This window comes from Engystomops pustulosus, chromosome 1, assembly GCF_040894005.1.
Source record: "Engystomops pustulosus chromosome 1, aEngPut4.maternal, whole genome shotgun sequence".
Classification (NCBI taxonomy): domain Eukaryota; kingdom Metazoa; phylum Chordata; class Amphibia; order Anura; family Leptodactylidae; genus Engystomops; species Engystomops pustulosus.
Window position 1 is genome coordinate 177,842,470 of NC_092411.1, and position 20,941 is coordinate 177,863,410.

General features: G+C 41.9%; 1 protein-coding gene across 2 annotated transcripts in view; it reads right to left on the bottom strand.

The window, feature by feature from the left end:
• Positions 1-2,183: 2,183 nt before the first annotated feature.
• Positions 2,184-20,941, bottom strand: part of MFSD12 (major facilitator superfamily domain containing 12) — an 82,231-nt gene continuing 63,473 nt past the window's right edge. For both annotated transcript variants that reach the window (XM_072113986.1, XM_072113984.1), the window contains one exon: positions 2,184-2,497. In XM_072113986.1, coding sequence (XP_071970087.1) covers positions 2,494-2,497 — 4 coding nt within the window. In that variant the 3' untranslated portion in view covers positions 2,184-2,493. The remainder of the gene's footprint in view (positions 2,498-20,941) is intronic.

The following is a 20,941-nucleotide window of genomic DNA, read 5'->3' on the forward strand; positions in this document are numbered from 1 at the left end:
GCTACAGGGCAGTGCCCTAACAAAGTTGGGCATTTGGGAAAGTACTTAAAATAATAAAAATGAAATAAACAAATAAATAAGAAGAAAAAACACTTAAGAAAAAATTTACAATGCTATTTTTTTTAACCAACCAGTTCTTTTGCATTTATTATAGTTATACACCTTTACCTCACCCCCTGAGCTGTAGGCTTTGCTTTCCTTCACAGCTCACTGCTGCAGCTGCATCAATCCAAGATGGCTGCCCCCATTTTGCTAAAAGATTACATCTCCCACAATCTCCCTTCTTCACACAGCAGGGAACAAGGAGCTGACTACACATGCCTGATTGGAGAGCAGAGACTGTTTACAAGTCGTTTCTATGGAAACTGTAAGTGTAGCAAGAGCTGTGCACAGGAATTACTTCGATTTCATGAAAGGGAGGCAGAAGATTTAATGACACTGAATTAGTGAAGTGATAAGAGTGGGGAGATAGTGAGGTCAATCTTTCTCTTTGTCAAACTTTGTCAGTGGAGAACCCCTTTAAAACCACTCTGGGCGTTTAGATGCAGTTATTTTCTCAGCGGTAAAAGAAACAATGGGAAAAGCGCATACATTCTGCATACTGGAGGTGGAGGTTGAGAAGCATTGAACATGGCGGTTGCATATTGTGGCCATGATTACTCTCTTGCCCAAAGTGCTGCTGATGCTATTGCTGCATTGGTGACTTCTTCCTTATCATGCTGAGCTCTCAATGTCAGATGGGAACTCCGCCACGAGTGCCTCCACCAGAATCTGCATGCGCCCCCGCAACCATTTTTCTGTCATATTGTAGTTGTGGAATGAAGTATGCTGTGCTATCCTTTTACCATGTAGCCACCCAGTATTCAGATTTCGTTGTGCAGGCACTGCAGCATGTATTAGCTCACATGGGAAAGGCTGCCCAGAGGCAAGCACAAGCTTTTCTCAGTGGGAGGTGTCTCCTTCTACACATCCCCCCTGCTATACCCGTGAGCTGCCCCAGGTGTCCCCCCTGCTAGGATGAAAACTCCTCATAGAAAGATAAAAAAAGAAATTCTTTCAGCTCATTGATCCTCCTATCAAACATATATATATGTTACTCTTCAAGCATAAACAGGTTAGCCAGGACTAAGGGCGTGATTTTTGTCTGAAACGCGCAGGCTATTAAGTTTTCCTGGTCTATGGTCAAATTTTTGCTGTAACCTTTTATTATGGATCATCAATAAAGAAATGGATTTTAAACCTCCCATCTGGTATGGATAGTTGAAATTTCTTTTTATGAAAACTCCTCACATTTAATCATAATAATAATGCCTTTATAAGTAACTATATTTATTTATAGTTCACACAGATTATGCAGCGCAGAGCTTGTCAAATCAGTCCCTGTCCCCATGGGGCTCACAATCGTATCAACCCACCAGTATGTTTTGGAGTGTGGGAGGAAACCGGAGGACCTGGAGCAAACCCACGCAAACACGGAGAGAACATACAAACTTTTCCTCCTCTCTCAAAACTCCTGGCTGGACATTGCAGTTCCTGGCCACTGGTCCAGCAACACACCTTGTGAGCCATGGTCTGGACTGGCATGACACATGTTCCTCCTCCTGTGCCACCATTATATCCTAAGTCATGGCCTGAAGATCTTTTTTGAGCAGGCAGAAAATGGGGACTAGTATGGTCAGCCCTGATAACACCATTGTCAGTGCTGAACATTTAGGTGGCATATTGGAAGCCATGCAGCGTGGTACAAATGTCCCTCAAGGAGGCCCAATCATTGAAAGTGAAGTGCTGTTGGTCACTCCTTTGACTCACCCAGCTGTTCTGGAGTTGGGATTCTACTATTGGCTGCTGCTCATACTCCCTTTCCATATGAGGCATTGGGTGGGAAACCGAAAATGCTCACACATGACACGCACTTTACGCAGCAGTTCCAACATGTATTTGTAATTGGCCAGGAATCTTTGCGCCAGCGATTTGAGCAAGCCAATGGATTTGTGTCAACTTGGCTAGGCCTAAGGCTTTAATGGGGTAAAAGCTGGTAACAGACTTCCTTTCAGTTCTATATTTCACTGGTAGTCTGTATATAAAATAGTAAGGGATGTTTTTAACTTGTTTTGTTATAGGTTATAAGTTATAGGTTAAAAAAAAAAACCTCTTCTCAAAGATTTAAAAAACATCCACACAGGCAATTGTAAATGATTTTTTTATTGCTTCTCTTGATGTACTTCTTTGTCAAGGACACTGGTTGCAGTGCAGATTTGAGGTTTTATGGATAACTCGGACAATATCCATTTTAATATCCACTTTATAATAAGAAAAAAACACCCATGAAAATACTATAAAAACTGATTAGGGCTTGGATCTGTCCTTCATTAGATTTGTGCAAAATACATCAAGTAAATGTAGTGGGGTATTTCTGAAACTCAGGCTTCGACTGTACCGGTATCTGTGGCGTTAGATGTCTGAGGTGTATCCTGTATTGACGATGTAGAGACTTTACCTGGTTGAAAAAAAAAAAGGATGACAACTGTTAATATTTGTACTCATTATATATGTAAACTATTTCATGGCGCAAATTCAATAACATATTTCATGCTATTATTTTCTATACTGAATCATTCAAAGAGGTAGGACACTAAGATGTAATGAAACATCTAAATGTAACTTTTATTTCATATGTTAAAATAAAAGGCTAGAATTAAAACAATACATATGTCCTCACTCTGTCTGTAACACTGTTGGTAACCGTATGCAGGCAAGATGAGACAGACATTGGGGGACATGTATCATTATTTCTGATAGTCAAATTGTCTAATTTTTTTTTTCGTTTCGCAACTTTTTTGCGGCTTTTGCTGTAGTTTTTCCTTGATCTGCACCTTGTGCAGTGTCGCTTATGTATCTTTGTTTCCCAGATGTTCTGTGCAACTTTTCACTTATGTATCACTTTTTTTGCTTATTTTTGCGACGTTTCAGGCGCAAATCTGCACTTGGTCCAAGGCAGGTGCAAAGGAAGGATATTTTTCATGGACCCTGTTTTAACATGTAAATTGGAATTATTTCACATGCTTTAAGTGTTTGAAATTTTGCACAGTAAGATGTTGTTTGAAAATTCAGAAATTTTTGCATTTACATTTTTTTTTTAATTTATTGGTTACTTCTAAGGGTGAGGTCACATGTAGCATTTTATTTGGGCTTTAATTGCATTTTGAAACATGACAACAGCTTCGGGGAGGTGATATGCCTAATTACATTACTGTTAACATGTGCGTTTACAAAACACAACATTAACATATTTGTTAACATCACATTTAATATGCGTTTTGTAAATGCAAATGCTAACAGTAATGTAATAAGGCAAATCACCTCTCTGGAGCTGTTGTAATAGGTTTAAAAATGCAATTAAAGCGCAACGTGTGACCGCAGCCTCATATGTCATCTTCCTGGGGTGTGACTAGAGTGCTTAAAAATGCAGGATACAGCCTCAAATCCCAAATTAACAGTAGTGTCCACTCCTGCATATAACCCCCTCATGTGGCTTGTATCCATGTGGATTTGAGACATTTGCAACAAAAAGTCTCAACATATATCACAAGTAAAAAGACATGATCATACAAAAGGCGCAAAAAAGAGCTGCCAAATGTCTAAAAAATTCACCAAAGGGAACTTTGATACGTGTCCCCATTGTATATGAGCTATTCCTATCCTCAAATACTTCCTGATATCAAACATCTACAGGCTAAAGTGTAGTAGATTCTAGCCTGCTGCTGACAATGACAGATTGCTACACTGGTTTCTGTGCACAGAGTTCATTGTCTATAGCCTTTATAGCCTCTTGCTGACAGACAATGATTGCTACACTAATCTTAGTGCATGCTATACTGTCCTAAATCAGTAAAAACTTTAACATCCGTGGTTGATCCAGCCACAGAGGGTAATGATTATCCTCACCTGGTGCACAGGAAAAGCCCGAGGCTTCTACGGGATGCTACAGCAACTTCGAATGGAAAAAGGATCCGGCACTCACGATTTAGGTGAAGAAATCCTTTTCTTTATTGGTTAAAATCAGACATTGCGATCACAAATTCAGGTACATTGTAATGTTAGTGACCAATGTTTGATCGCTAACATTACAATGTACCTGAATTTGTGATCGCTATGTCAATGTTAATGGTGAGTGCCTGATCCTTTTTCCATTTGAAGTCCTAAATCAGTTGTTGTCAAAATTGTCCAACTCCAGGCTGTCTAATTTCACCTCCATATGAGGGAAGGGTTAAGACAAACAACCTTAGGATTTTATTTAGGCAAGTACTACAGTTTTGTGTCAAATTATTAATCCCCAATACAACTGGGCATTCCTTCAAAGGTGGATAGCCTTTGTGAATTTTGGGGATAGTACAGAAAGTCGCCATCCGGGGAAACTCTTTATTTTCTAAGATCAAGCCTCTGTCTTTAGCTTGTGCTATAGTAGGGTTACGATAGGCTCATTTGTTTATATTCATTTTTGTCCATCAAAACTATTTCCCTTCCCCTTGTCTGATGGTTTTATGACAAGAGAATGATCATTCTTTAGTAAGTCCAAGCCCTCTGTTTAGTTTTTCTCAAAGTTGGTAGGATATCTATAAGTTTGAGTATACATTTATCTTAAGTGACTAGCAAGAGAAAGATTTCAATTTATCATATTCTCTTTTTGGCGATGCCTTAGTTCTGATTGTTCTGAGGGACATAAAAGGACCTTTTCCCTTTTGTCTAATGGATTCAGATTCTAAACTCATCAAACCTCATTCTGTACATTGCTTACAGCCTTTCCTAATAAAATATTTTCTCCATTTTAGCTTTCTGGTGAGCAAGTTGATATCTTTTGTCCACTGAAAGGCATTGGGTATAAAGGATGGTCCCTTTCTAAGAAGGTTCATCTCCAGTTGCTGGGATAGGACATCTAACTAGATGTCTTACTCTTCTATCAAAATTTTCATTAGGCGAAGAGAGCAAGCTTTGACTTCTTTTTCCCACCTCTCTTTAATATTTCTTGTTTTTGGTCTAGATGTTTTAATATTATCCCTTTTCAGCAAAAAAAAAAAAAAAAAAAGCCCTGAACCAGCTCAATCAACAAAAAAATATTTTTATTCTGCAGAACTAGTCAAACATAAAAAAGCTATATAAATAGGATAGGAAGGTATGTCACCTGCAGGGCTGGGGATTGGATGGTCTGAATTCCCCGCCATAGATTAGGATTGGCTAGTATGGAAAATGGTGCAATGTAGTCTATGGTATGGTTGAGGAGTTGGTTTTATAAAGATTAATGTACATAAAAATACATTGAGATGAAATATGTATCTATTACAGCATATGTTGGGTATAAAGAGAAATTGGGACTGGATACTAGCTACCCCACGGAAGAAGCCGTAAAGGGCGAAACCCAGGGTCGGGTGAGGAGGTGTAGCTGGCGTCCCATGTTGGAGTTTTACATGCACATTTTTATTGTTCTTTTGTGAGTATATTTTTAATATAAATAAATCCTGAGTGTTAAACTGTACTATGCTATCTGCAGGTGAATTTCTTCCAGCGTTCCACTGCAACATATGTTGCAAACGGAGGAGGTCACAGGAGAAACGCAGGAGTGTTGGTCTGAATAGCGGTATATTCCTATCGGAGGATTCAGGAATTTGTCCTGGGAAGTGTGAACTACTCTATTTTGTGAGTGACATATTGGAAGAAGATCGACACACAGAAACACGAGAATCGGAAACTTATTTTCTAAAGAGGATATTGTTGTAATCGCCTTGACCCATGGAACATATGTAACTTGTTATCTATGTTATATAGATTTTTTTTCTGGCCTATCCCCTTCCACAAAAATAAAGCTAATAAAAGTTAAACAGTGTATTGTGCCCCCAAATATAGTGTTGCTATATTCCTTGAGGGGTCTAGTTTTTAATATGGGTCCATTCTTTGGAGGTTTTTACCGCCATACTATCTTAGGGGCTCCATCCTCCAAAAGCCACTACATGCTCTTTTCATTACATCATGTATGGGATATTACTGCATTCTACAGAAGTTGGGTAAAAAACTATGGGGTGCTTTTTCTTGTTTAACCCCTTTAAAAATAAATATTAAGTGGCCAAAGCACATTTTTTTGGAAAAAGACTTTTGCTTACATGATCCAGTGTTTATACTTTCTATAAAATATCTGTAGTGGTAAAAAAGCTCAATAAACGCTTGGCATAGTGGTGTACATGCAATGGCATCTTAACTGCACAACAAAATCTGAGATGTGTTTTTTCTCATTTTATCCTGCAGGAATGGTAAATTTTAGGGCTAAATAAGCATTTTATTGTCAAAATGTAATGGTTCTTAAAGGGTTAACAAGCTTACCGCTTAGAATGAGGCTTCTCTGAACCTGCAGAGAGTGTGTGAACGCACATAGCTAGCGCATGAGCAGTTCACATATACCTCGCTCGATCAGGATAGCTGCTGGGCATGCGCAGTAGCTTCACAGCAGTCCTGGTTGATCAAGCCTTACCATGGGACACCTGTGTACCACAGCAAGCCAGCACTAGTAAGTTCTCTTCATCTAGTAGTGCTGGCTTGCTGCGGTACACAGCTGTCCTGTGGTATGACTTGATCAACCAGGACTGCTGTGAAGCTACTGCGCATGTCCGTCAGCCGTCCTGATCTAGCGAGCGAGGTATATGTGAACTGCGTATGCACTAGCTATGCGCGTTCACACACTCCCGGCAGGTTCAGAGAAGCCTCATTCTAAGCGCCTGCGTGGCTACCGCTGCTATAGAGCGGCGGTGGCCACATCTAGTAATAACAGAGGGCCGTTACTAGGTGGCAGGTAAGCCCCATTTACACTGTTATGAGAATAAAGGTAATTTTTTAAAAATAACAATGCATTGAAGAAATTTTTTTGGGGGGGCAAGGGATTAAATTAACTGTAGTAGGTGAGGTGGGAATACCCCTTTAAGATGAATTGTTCTCTAAAATAATGAAATCTGAAATTTACCGTATTTTTTGGACTATAAGACGCTTCTTAATATTTTAAATCCAATTAAAATATCCACACACACACACACACACACACACAGCACAGCTCCAAACACAGAAACACACACACACACACACACACACACACACACAGCACAGCTCCACACACAGAACCACACACACAGCTCCACACACAGAACCACACACAGAACCACACACAGAACCACACACACACGGCACAGCTCCACTCACAGAACCACACACACACACACACGGCACAGCTCCACTCACAGAACCACACACACACGGCACAGCTCCACTCACAGAACCACACACACACGGCACAGCTCCACTCACAGAACCACACACACACGGCACAGCTCCACTCACAGAACCACACACACACGGCACAGCTCCACTCACAGAACCACACACACACGGCACAGCTCCACTCACAGAACCACACACACGGCACAGCTCCACTCACAGAACCACACACACACGGCACAGCTCCACTCACAGAACCACACACACACGGCACAGCTCCACACACAGAACCACACACACACGGCACAGCTCCACTCACAGAACCACACACACACACGGCACAGCTCCCCACACAGAACCACACACACACGGCACAGCTCCCCACACAGAACCACACACACACGGCACAGCTCCCCACACAGAACCACGCACACACGGCACAGCTCCCCACACAGAACCACGCACACACGGCACAGCTCCCCACACAGAACCACGCACACACGGCACAGCTCCACACACAGAACCACACACACACACAGCACAGCTCCACACACAGAACCACGCACACGGCACAGCTCCACTCACAGAACCACACACACAGTACAGCTCCCCACACAGAACCACACACACACAGCACAGCTCCACACACAGAACCACGCACACGGCACAGCTCCACTCACAGAACCACACACACACGGTACAGCTCCCCACACAGAACCACACACACACGGCACAGCTCCACTCACAGAACCACACACACACACGGTACAGCTCCCCACACAGAACCACACACACACGGTACAGCTCCCCACACAGAACCACACACACACGGCACAGCTCCACTCACAGAACCACACACACACACGGTACAGCTCCCCACACAGAACCACGCACACACAGCACAGCTCCACACACAGAACCACGCACACGGCACAGCTCCACACACAGAACCACGCACACGGCACAGCTCCACGCACAGAACCACACACACGGCACAGCTCCACGCACAGAACCACACACACGGCACAGCTCCACACACAGAACCACACACACGGCACAGCTCCACACACAGAACCACACACACGGCACAGCTCCACACACAGAACCACACACACGGCACAGCTCCACACACAGAACCACACACACGGCACAGCTCCACACACAGAACCACACACACGGCACAGCTCCACACACAGAACCACACACAGCACAGCTCCACACACAACACAGCTCCACACACAACACAGCTCCACACACAACACAGCTCCACACACAACACAGCTCCACACACAGCACCACACACAGCACAGCTCCACACACAGAACCACACACAGCACAGCTCCACACACAGAACCACACACAGCACAGCTCCACACACAGAACCACACACAGCACAGCTCCACACACAGAACCACACACAGCACAGCTACACACACAGAACCACACACACAGCACAGCTACACACACAGAACCACACACACAGCACAGCTATACACACAGAACCACACACACAGCACAGCTACACACACAGAACCACACACACAGCACAGCTACACACAAAGAACCACACAGACAGCTCAGCTATACACACAGAACCACACACACACTTGCCCCATTCCCTCTTCATACCCTGTCACAGCACAGCATGGCAGTGTCAGACCTGTGGTGATGTAAAAAGTATGTGATCAGTCACATGATCCTGAAATCACCGCAGATCCTGGAACTGTAGGACACAGAGAGAGGGGAGAGCTGTACGGAAGCTCCTCTCTGGGAGATCGGGTGCAGCTCTGTGTCAGGGCATCACCCGATCTCCCTTACAGCGGTCAGGAGGGTCTGGCAAGATTTTTTCTGGCTAAAAAGTGCGTCTTATAGTCCAAAAAATATGGTACTTAAAAATTTGGAAAATTGTAGGTGCAAGTTTGTATACAGTAAAAAATGTTAAAAAATAAAATATAAGCCCCTAAAATTTCACTTTCCCATACAAACACTTAATAAAAAAACCCACATACAGGTTATATACAGGATAGGGTCCGGAGGTTTGTTCTTAAGTAGAATTTGTATGTAAATCGAAACTGTATATTTTATAATTGTAGATCCAGACAAAAAATTTTTTAGTCCCAGTGACAATTGGAGTTTAAACATTTTTTGCTGTAATGGGTCCAAGGATTATCAATAAAGCTTCATTACAGACACTTTACAGCTGATTATTGCAATCTGGGACTATAGTAAAGCATTCAGAAAGCTTCACCAGAGGTCAGAGGGGTCTGTCTGTGGTTGTCTATGGGATGTCTGTAAGTCGGGTGTCCTTAAGTAGGGAACCACCTGTATTTAGTATCACCATTACCGTAACAATCTGTAAATTAAAACAGAATCATAATTGGACCTGAATGGTAAACGTCGTAAAAATAAAACCCGAAAAAACTTTCAGAAAAAATAATTTTTTTTTAAATAAAACCCTTTACAAAATGCTCTAAAATGTGATTAAAAAAATAGTTACGCACTCCAAAATAACACTGCTAAAAAGAACAACTCTTTTTGCAAAAAATATGCTCTTAACCAGATTGTCAGCCAAAAAATAAAAACGGTGTGCCTCTGAAGATGGAGATGCTAAAATTTAGAAGATTTTCTTTAAATTAGTTTTTTAATTCAGTAAAATTGGGGGACAAAAATAGAAAAGGCATATAATTGAGGTATTTCCAGAATTGTGATGACCCATATATAGCAATAATGTGAAATGCAAAAGGTCATAACTGCATATCATGACACATGGTAGATTTGAAAAATCAAGTTATTTCCTCAAGGTGAAAATACTTTGTAACCAGTTTGGCAGGATGCTTCGAGTCATTGTTTATTTGGAAGACCCATTTGCTCCCAAGCTTTACCTTCCTGGATGATGTTGATACAGTATTGCCACATTGGGGCTCATTTACTTACCATATTTTTCGGATTATAAGACGCTTCTTTCTATAGGACCAGATTTAGGCTTCCAAAAAAGGGAAAAATATATTTTACACCAATTAAAATATCCCTGTTGGTCGCACTAAAGCACAGCACAGACAAACATACATTTACACAGATAGCTCTGCATCATCCATCCACATACACACTCAGCTCTGCATCATCCATCCACATACACACTCAGCTCTGCATCATCCATCCACATACACACTCAGCTCTGCATCATCCATCCACATACACACTCAGCTCTGCATCATCCATCCACATACACACTCAGCTCTGCATCATCCATCCACATACACACTCAGCTCTGCATCATCCATCCACATACACACTCAGCTCTGCATCATCCATCCACATACACACTCAGCTCTGCATCATCCATCCACATACACACTCAGCTCTGCATCATCCATCCACATACACACTCAGCTCTGCATCATCCATCCACATACACACTCAGCTCTGCATCATCCATCCACATACACACTCAGCTCTGCATCATCCATCCACATACACACTCAGCTCTGCATCATCCATCCACATACACACTCAGCTCTGCATCATCCATCCACATACACATTCAGCTCTGCATCATCCATCCACAGCTCAGATATACACACAGAACCCCCCCCCCCCACACACACACAGATACACATGCACACATATACACACACACACACTTTCACCATTCCTCTTCTTCTCCCTGTCCCAGTGCAGCATGGCAGTATGAGACCTGTGATGATGTAAGAAGCATGTGATCAGTCACATGATTCTGACATCGCTGCAGGTCCTGGACCTGTAGGACATCGGGGAGAGGGAAGAGCAGTCGGAGGCTTCTCTCTGGGAGATCGGGTTCAGCTCTAAATCAGGGCATCACCCGATCTCCATTAAAGCGGTCAGGAGGGTCAGGCAATGCTGGATCCTCCTGACCTCCGGTCTATAAGACGCAGGGACTTTTTAGCAAGATTTTTTCTTGCTAAAAAGTGCGTCTTATAGTCCAGAAAATACAGTACCTATCCGCTGGAGTTATTGTCTGACAATAATGCACTTAGCCAAAAATCACTAATATTGTGCATTGGATTGCGACATTTGAAATTTAAATCCAGTGCTCAGTCAGAATCAGTCTGATCGTCTGACGGCACGCCCCCCAATTTGTGTCACATGGAAGCCATCGCAACTGGGCCAAAAAATGATTGTGTACGACACAATCCCAGCACAGACACCTGTTAAATACCTGTCAAAGCCGTGCAGTCCCCAAAAAAGACGAACAGTCTGACAAAAGTGCAAAAGTGGAGCCCCAATGGTTTTTTCCTGATGATGCTGTCTAATTTTTTTTTTTTTTTTTTTTTTTTTTAAGGGCACCAGCTCTTGCAGCAAAACAACTCCACAATGTAATGCTAGGGTATCTGGAAATTGCAGCCAAGGATGAACTAGTGCAAGGTCTGCAATTTTCTTCCTGATATATATTTCTTTAGACTGTCAGGCCTCTGGGGTAGTGGACCCACTAGACCACCACGGGTGATGACATAAGCCGACACCTGAGACCGAAATCTAAGTGGCACTCGGTTTTCACCAAAGCCCGCCGCAAAGCGGGTTGGACTTCCTGTGGCGTTGTACCACCAGGTCGTTCCACAGGTGTGATTTTCTCTGTGGTGGCGGCCAAGGCGAGGTACACAGACGTTAAGCAAAATCGTAGTCGGGGACAGGCAGGAGGTCAGGATGGGCAGCGGAGGAGCATAGTCAGCAACAGAACTGGGGTCACAACAGAAAGTCACAAAACCAGCAAAGGGCATGGAACACCGCTTTCTCTAGGGCACAAGGCACGAAGATCCGGCAAGGTGTGCAGGGAGGGGCAGGTTTATATAGAATTCAGGGAAACGGCCAGTGCCAATTTACAGCTAGCCCTTAAAATTTTCTGAAGGCAGCACGCGCCCTAGTAGGTGCGTATACAGAGGGGCACGGGTGAGCCTGTGACCTGAGACATCGTTTGCGGGAGCAACCATGACATAGACTTAGAGAATTATTACACTGTCATTATCCAGTAAATGTATTTAAATCTTTCTGGTAATAAAAAAAAAAATTCCAATGCACCCAATGCAAATGTTATCATGCAGATCAGCCAAAGGTAAAGACACCATATGAGATGTTCATCACAAGACACAGGAATTCAAGTTTATTTTGTAATAATGTGACACAATAGGTCCAAGGCCACAACGTCTGAGGTTGCACAGTGCAGAAAATATGATCTGTGATCCTGTCATATGTTAAGATAACTTTTACACACACTGCTTGTGCTTGTTAATTTATTCAGTTATTAAATACTGCAGAATCAGTCAACCTTTAGCATACAAAGTGCCTTTGTTATTTCATTGAATAATAATAATAATAATTCTTTATTTAAATGGCGCACACAGATTATGCTGCGTTGCACACAGCTTGCCAAATCAGTTTGTGTCACCAATGGGGTTCAGAATCTAATCAACTTATTTGTATGTTTTGGAATGTGGAAGGAAATCGGAGGACCCAGAGGAAACCCACGCAAACACAGAGAGAACATACAAACTCTTTGCAGATGTTGACCCTAGGACAGTGATGGCGAATCTTTTAGAGACTGAGTGCCCAAACTACAACTGAAAGCCACATATTTTCGTACATATTGGCATCCTGAATACAGCAATACAGTAGCAAGATCGAGAAATTTGGATTATCATTGTAGCTTCCTTAACAGGATGAATCGCAGGCCCTGAGAAGGGGCTTCAATTATAATCCAGCTCTATCCACTCCTCCTCCTGTACTTCAAGTCACTTTAAAATAGTGCTGAACAGGACAAGTTCTGGGCTGCCTGTGACTGCAGGAGTAGTCCTGAATGTTGACCTTTGTGCTGGGTGATGGCCTGGGTGCCCACAGAGAGGGCTCTGAGTGCCACCTCTGGCACCCGTGCCATAGGTTCGCCACCACTGCCCTAGGACTTGAACCCAGGTCCCCAGCGCTGCAAGGCTGCAATGCTAATCACTAAGTTAAAAAAGGGGCTGAAATGTGAAATGTTGTATCTGGAAAACTTCAGGAGTGAAAAAAGTTTATGCAGAAGCTTTGTACTGACACTTGTAATGAGTAGAACATTTTTTTTGATAAGCGAACAGAACATAGACCCTCACCTAAACAGACAGGATAGGTTGCATAGTGACATTCCAAACTAGGGCAGTCACAGCCCATGCATACACTCTTCAGAACATGTGGAACAAATTGTTGACATTTAAAATGGCAAGGGTTTAAAGTCTAGTCAAGCCATTACATTTTGTAATAAATTGACGTAGATTATCCTAATCATTTATTACATAAATGGTGGATATATAGATATATATATCCCCAACTTTCCCGATTACAGAAAAATGCAAAGCTACTGTGAACTTCCTTCAGGGGAGAACCTAGTAGAGTGTAGGCAACACTAAATTTGTTGCAACAGATAACCATGACCGTATACATTCACTTGAGACTAAGCGAGAGAGTCGTCTGAAACGCTCCAGCTGAATGTATCCTGTTACAAGCACGGATTTATAATACAGATGTGCAGTTTTACCTTAGTGCTTGAGAAATCTTTTTCACTTTTTGTATGTGAGCATAATAGAATGTAAGCTCTTGGGGGCTCAGGGACCTCACTCTTATTGTTCCATATCACCGTTTGGTACTGTGTAATGTTTTATTTTATTTGTATGAGCCCCCTATGAGTTGTAAAGCGCTATGGAATATGATGGATGACTCTATATAAAGATTATTATTATTATGGAGGCCACTGCAGTGGTGTGACCATACAATAATGGAAGACCACAAGGAGGGGTGATCTATTAAAGAGGACCTGTCACCTTGTATAAGCCCGCTAGGAGCTGCTTACTAAGCTCCATAGCCCCACCCCAGATGAAGCATTGTTAAAGAGAACCCGTCATGCAAAATAACCCCCCTAAACTAAATATATTTTCATAAACTGCCATTAGAGAGCATTGCATCTATCCCTTCATTGTCCCTCTACATGCCTGTAAACCTAAGCAATGAAGTCCTAAAGCTGTATGCAAATGACCTGTGAAATGTCCAATGAAGCATTAGCATATTCAAGCTGTCCACTCTATTCATGAGTGGGAGGTACAGCCACACCCCCAGTGCTTGACTGACAGCCTGTATAATGATGTGAGGCTGTATAATGATGTGCTTCCTGGTGCTGGCGCCCCCTGCAGCCTGTGTGTGCTTGTGTGTGTGTGTTTAGGAGAGATACAGCAGCTCCATGCAGCCATGTTACAGCAGAACATGTCAGATTCATGTGTAGCTGATGTCTGTGTCTCTCACCTGTGTATTAGGAGGATGCAGCATGTCAGCAGATGCAGCAGAGATACCAGCAATACTTTACTATACATTACACACAGACATGAGCAGGGGGAGGAGAGGGGAGGGGGAACAGGGGTGACATCACTGCCTCTGACCATGTGACCAGCCTCATTTATATGATAAAGAATAGATGATTTTACAATGATTAATGTATGAAATAACTAGATAAAGGCTGGGATGGGATCCTTGTGAGCTGCTCCAACAGGTAGTAGTGACAGGACAAGTGACACAGACCTGATGACAGGTGTCCTTTAAACTGCTAGCTTTATCTGAACCTTCTGATAAAGCTATAAAACACTGCACTACATAGCGCTGCGAACGCCAGACCAAGCTTACAGCTATCCAGCGTATTCATGAGGGGGCAGTCCGAGGCGCTCACCTCTACTCTGCTTCTTCCCCGGACCGCACCTCCCACATTATATGTCGGCAGTCATCGCCACCTCAGACCACTCCCTCATTAATATGCAGGACCAAGCTTTACAGCGGCAGGCAGTCACCGCCTCCTCATACCGACCCCTCATGTATATGCCAGACCGCCGTAAGCTTGGTCTGGCGTTCATTTCTCTATTTAATGCAGTGTTTACTAGCTTCATCGAACACTGCTACATCTGGGTTAGCGCTAGGAGCTGCATACTTTAGCATGCGGTCTTATACAGGGTGACAGGACCTCTAAGATTTCCTTTGATATTTTGGATTTACAGCCATGACTGTATCCAAGTCCATTTAAGTGCAGTCAAGTCCACAACTCCAATTAAAATGTGTGTGAAATGGATCACAAATGAATTTGAATTCATCAGGAACACCAAAATTCCTATAAACAGCAACTTCAGATTATTGGTACAACAATGGTTAGTGTAAATGAGCCTTAAGAGGACTTATTATTAGATCTGGTTAGGATTATGCAGTTCATGGTATAGATTAATGACTACATCAACTGCGAAATAAAAAGTAACGCACTGCCAGGAATTTTAATTATTTCTTCCTATTCACCTCTTCCCTGAGTATAGAGGGGTGTGAAGGGGGCAAGTACAAAGTAGACGAGAATGGGGTGTTCCCACCCCACGCCTGCACACTAGCTATAGTGTGTTCCTCCCCCCACACATCGTGATTGAGAGCATTTTAGTGATTATCCTGGATGTAATGTCATTCAATACAGCAAAGGGGCATTCTGAGGCAGGGAGAGCTTTGCTGCAGTGCAAAACTCGCCCCTTCTGTACCTCTATACTGCCAGTACACATCTCATTTTAACATTAAAATTCTGGATGATACCACCACACTGGGACCTGAAAGAAACATGATCTAGAAGGTATTAACCCTTTCAGTACCGATGGTCATTAGGGCCAGAAAGACCAGGTAAATTTTTGACGTTCTGCTATGCACTTCTTTAAATGATGCTATCTCTAGAAAAGCTTTACATATCATACCAAATTTAATTTTTTTTTTTTTTTTTCCCAAGACATGTGATACTTTATCTTCAAACGCCTCTATCTCCTGAGCCCTTGCACCTAGAAACAAAATTCTGGTGATATACTAACCCCATAGCGCACAAAGATGTTAACCCTTTGGTCGCCGCCCGCAAAGCTGCCAGTGGCATTAACAATCTAGCGGCGCGTGGGCGCCGCCATCTTGGCTCCGATAGTCGTTCCCTGTGACGTCATTGGGGAGCGTCGCGTCCGAAAATGCACGATTTATTAAAATATAATAACGTTTTTTCACTGCGTTTAACCCCGTAACAGAAAATAGCGCCCAAAGTCGCAAATGGCACTTTTTTGCCATTTTGAAAGACAGAAAAAATTCAATAAAAAGTTATCAAAAGGTCGCACAGACCTAAAAATAGAAGCATTGAAAAAGTCATCAAAATTTGCAAAAAATGACACCACCCACAGCTGTGTACACCAAAGTATGAAAAAGTTATTAGCGGCAGAAAACAGCAATATGAAGGGGTTTTTTTTGTACTGGCGATTTTAATTTTTGTACATGTATGAAAACATTATAAAACCTAAACAAATTTGTTATCTCCGTGATCGTACTGACCCAAAGAATGAAGTAGACATGTCATTTTGGGCGCACAGTGAAATCCGTAAAATCCAAGCTCACAAAAAAATGTTGCAGAATACATTTTTTCATCATTTTCACTGCATTTGGATTTTTTTCCCGCTTCCCAGTATATAGTATAGAGTATTAAATACCATCACTATGAAGTGCAATTTGTTATGCAGAAAACAAGCTGTCACACAGCTCTATACTTGGAAAAATAAAAAAGTTATAGATTTTTAAAGGTGGAGAGTGGAAAAAAAAAAAAGATGCAAAAATGAAAAAGGGCCTGGTCTTTTAGGGGTTAAACAGGAGAGTTTCCCTTTAATATGATATATGGATAGCGTATGGAAGCTTAACAGAACCAGAGATATCAACTCTTAAAGTTACAATCGAAAAATCAACTTTTTTAGTAACACTTTAAGGGTGGATATCTCTGGCTCTGAAGCATCCATACACAATCCATATATCATATTATTGGGGAGGTTCTCCTTTCACCAGATTTGTGTTTCTAGATGCCAGGGATCAGAAGATATAGCCGACGTAAAAAAAAAAAAAAAAACCTCCTTTCTGCAATCTGTCACAATAAAAGCTGCCATATAGTTACATGGAGTGGTCCTTGAAGGGGTTAAACAGCTTGACAATGTACCGGGAATTACTTATTAGGTCAATTTTTTTTTTGTTTCAAAAACATCCCAGGACCATGGGTAGTGCGTGGTATTGCAACTACGTTCCATTCATATATTTTTGGAAGAAATAAAAGCCATGTTTTTAATCATTTTAAAAGTTGATTTAAAAAGGAAGAAGGCCATGTCTAACAAATATAAGATAGATAGATCATGGTGCCTCGATCTATGGGTAAGTGTCCTTGTTTTATCATACTTGATTTTGATGTAAGATATCCTTACTTACAGATTTGATTTTCAGACTGTTTTTGTGACATGTTGTACTTCACACTAGTTGTATATTTCAGTTGAAATGTTTTGCAGATTTGGAGATTTTCTGATTTGTAAATGTTCTGCTTATCATACAGTTAGTATTAAATTTGGGTGGTTAAACTAACGTTTGCAAAATGTTGACAATAATTATTTTTATATTTTGTCTTGTTAGGACATTAGGGGGCCTAGAAATCGAACAGCAATTTTCCAAATTTCAGTCTAAAAAGTCATTTTTTATTAAAAACTCAGCACAAATCACATTTTTAAAAGTTAAAAACAGCCTTGGGTAAGGTTATTTACCCTTTAGGCATCTTACACGAGTTAAAACAAAATAGAGGGTTTTTTTGGAATTTTATAATTTTGACAATAAAATGTTTTATTTAGCCCTTAAATTTACACATTCATGCCAGATAAAAGGAGAAAACACACAGGTTTTGTTGTGCAGTCTCTCTCAAGTGATAAGCCTCCATATGTCTTAGAAGCGATGGAGAGGAAGATTTTGATAACATTGTTTTAGTCGTACAGGCGGTCTCCTACTTAAAGAGAACCCGTCATGCAAAATAACCCCCCTAAACTAAATATATTTTCATATTCTGCCATTAGAGAGCATTGCCTCTATCCCTTCATTGTCCCTCTACATGCCTGTAAACCTAAGCAATGAGGTCCTAAAGCTGTATGCAAATGACCTGTGAAATGTCCAATGAAGCATTAGCATATTCAAGCTGTCCACTCTATTCATGAGTGGGAGGCACAGCCACACCCCCAGTGCTTGACTGACAGCCTGTATAATGATGTGAGGCTGTATAATGATGTGCTTCCTGGTGCTGGTGGCCACGCCCCCTGCAGCCTGTGTGTGCATGTGTGTGTGTATAGGAGAGATACAGCCGCTCCAGGCAGCCATGTTATAGCAGAACATGTCAGATTCATGTGTAGCTGATGTCTGTGTCTCTCACCTGTATATTAGGAGGATGCAGCACACACTAGCCATGCTTTACTATACATTACACACAGACATGAGCAGGGGGAGGAGAGGGGAGGGGTAACAGGGGTGACATCACTGCCTCTGACCATGTGACCAGCCTCATTTACATGATAAAAAATAGATGATTTTACAATGATTAATGTATGAAATAACTAGATAAAGGCTGGGATGGGATCCTTGTCAGCTGCTCCAACAGGTAGAGGTGACAGGACTAGTGGCAGAGACCTGATGACAGACAGACCCCTCTGACCTCTGGTGAAGCTTTCTGAATGCTTTACTATAGTCCCAGACTGCAATGATCAGCTGTAAGGTGTCTGTAATGAAGATTTATTAATAACCCTTGGTCCCATTACAGCAAAAAATGTTTAAACTCCAATTGCCACTGGGGCCAATTTTTTTTTTGTCTGGATCTACAATTATAAAATATACAGTTTCGACTTACATACAAATTCAACTTAAGAACAAACCTCCGGACCCTATCCTGTATGTAACCCAGGGACTGCCTGTATTTGAAAAGTTCCTGGAGGCACCATAACAGTGGAAACCGCCTCAATGTATTGAATTTTTCGACCCTTCATTCAAAGAATTTATATTTTATAGAAATTATTACTATTGGCTTGAATAAGTTAATTTGTTTTTGTAAAAAAAAAAATTCTTACAATAGGTTGAAGAAATAAAAGCACAACATAGTTTGTTATCCAGTTTCTCTAGAATACAATAATATCTCACACATTGGCAGAAACTGATAAAAAGGGAAAAACAGTGGGGCTTGGAAAGGAAGGCATGCCATGATATCATGCAACTTATATTCTGTGGCTCAGAAAAATGATAGTGATATCTTATTTGCATAGCTTTTTTATGTTTGACCAATCTTGCAGAATAAAAACTACTGTATATTCTTGAGTATAAGCCGACGCGAGTTTAAGTCGAGACCCCTCATTTCAACACTAAAAACTGGGAAAATCTATTGACTCGAGTATGAGCTGAGGGTGGGAAATGCATTGGTCACGGCCTCCCAGTATATAGTCTGCCAGCCCCTGTAGCATATATCCTGCCCAGCTCCTGTAGTATACAGCCTGCCCAGCCAGAGGAGCCGAAGAGGAGCGGAAGAACCCAAAGAGGATCTGAAGGACCCGAGGTGGCATCGGAGATAGAAGAGGACCTACAGGTGACTTCAGAAAGGTGAGTTTTGACTTTATTTTTTTTAGTTGACTCGAGTATAAGCCGAGTTAGGGTTTTTGAGCACAAATTTTGTGCTGAAAAACTAGGCTTATACTCGAGTATATATTGAAGAGAAAAATCCCTTAATTTTGCATAGCCATCTTTTAAGAAGCAAAACATTTTAATTTTGATGTGCTTTTTCTGTTAAAGCACAAAATTTGTGCATGCGCGGTGTGCGTTTCTCCCTCAGGACCGCAGGGCTGGAGGGGAGAGGACGTGCGCACTGTGCATGCGCAAGTTTTGAGACAAGACTGCAAGAGGACGGAGAGGAGACCAAAGAAAAAAAAGGCAAGGCTGCTACCAGCTCTACGCTGGTAAGGAGGCGGGAGTTACCTGACGAGGCGGCTGGGAGGGTAGATGAATGCTTGAGTATTGTTCCCCAAACCCCGCCCCCCTGACTGGTCACAGTCCACGGATATAACTATATTTTTCAGGATAAAGGTAGAGCTGGACATTGATTAACACATGAAACCATAAAAAAGGGCATGAAACGTACATTTGCTGATTTATAAGTGGTTTCCCTGGTGACAAGTTCTCTTTAAGCAGATAGATTTCCTTTAAGGAACAGGGTCGTCTAACACTTTGAAAATCCTTATATAAGCCAAGTATGCCGCCTTCTAGCCGACTGCACCCTGATGCAGGATTTATTCTTGATTACCCATAAAACCTTGTGCTTTATGGAAAAAAACACACTTTTTAAATTATGCTAATTATCCTCCGTCCTTTCTCTTGTGCATGTGCGCTCATCACAAGAGAAGAGGAGATAGAGGTGACGAGTGCACATGCGCGAGAGTTCCCGTGGGCCTACAGGAAATAGCAGCTGTCTGAATTGAGAGTAGGGGAGGAGGGAGTGTTCAGTGTACAATAGGATGTGCAAGTAGTGTGTGTGTGTTTGTATGTGAATAAAACTGGATCGGTACGTTGGAATATCTCACAAAATACAAATCGGATTGAGAAAGTTAAAATAAGTTTCAAATATTTTTAAAAAAATCTATCCAGTGATACCAAACTTGGCCTCCTACCCCCCATCGCCTGTTTGTGAAGCGGGTGCAATTTTATAGTCTTAAATGGAAATCTCCATTTTTTTATTGCAGATTTGGATTCTCCAGGGAAAAAAAATCACATTGAATTGGCAATGATCTTTTTCAATTGTGCTGAAAGATTCAGCTGTAATTGCCAA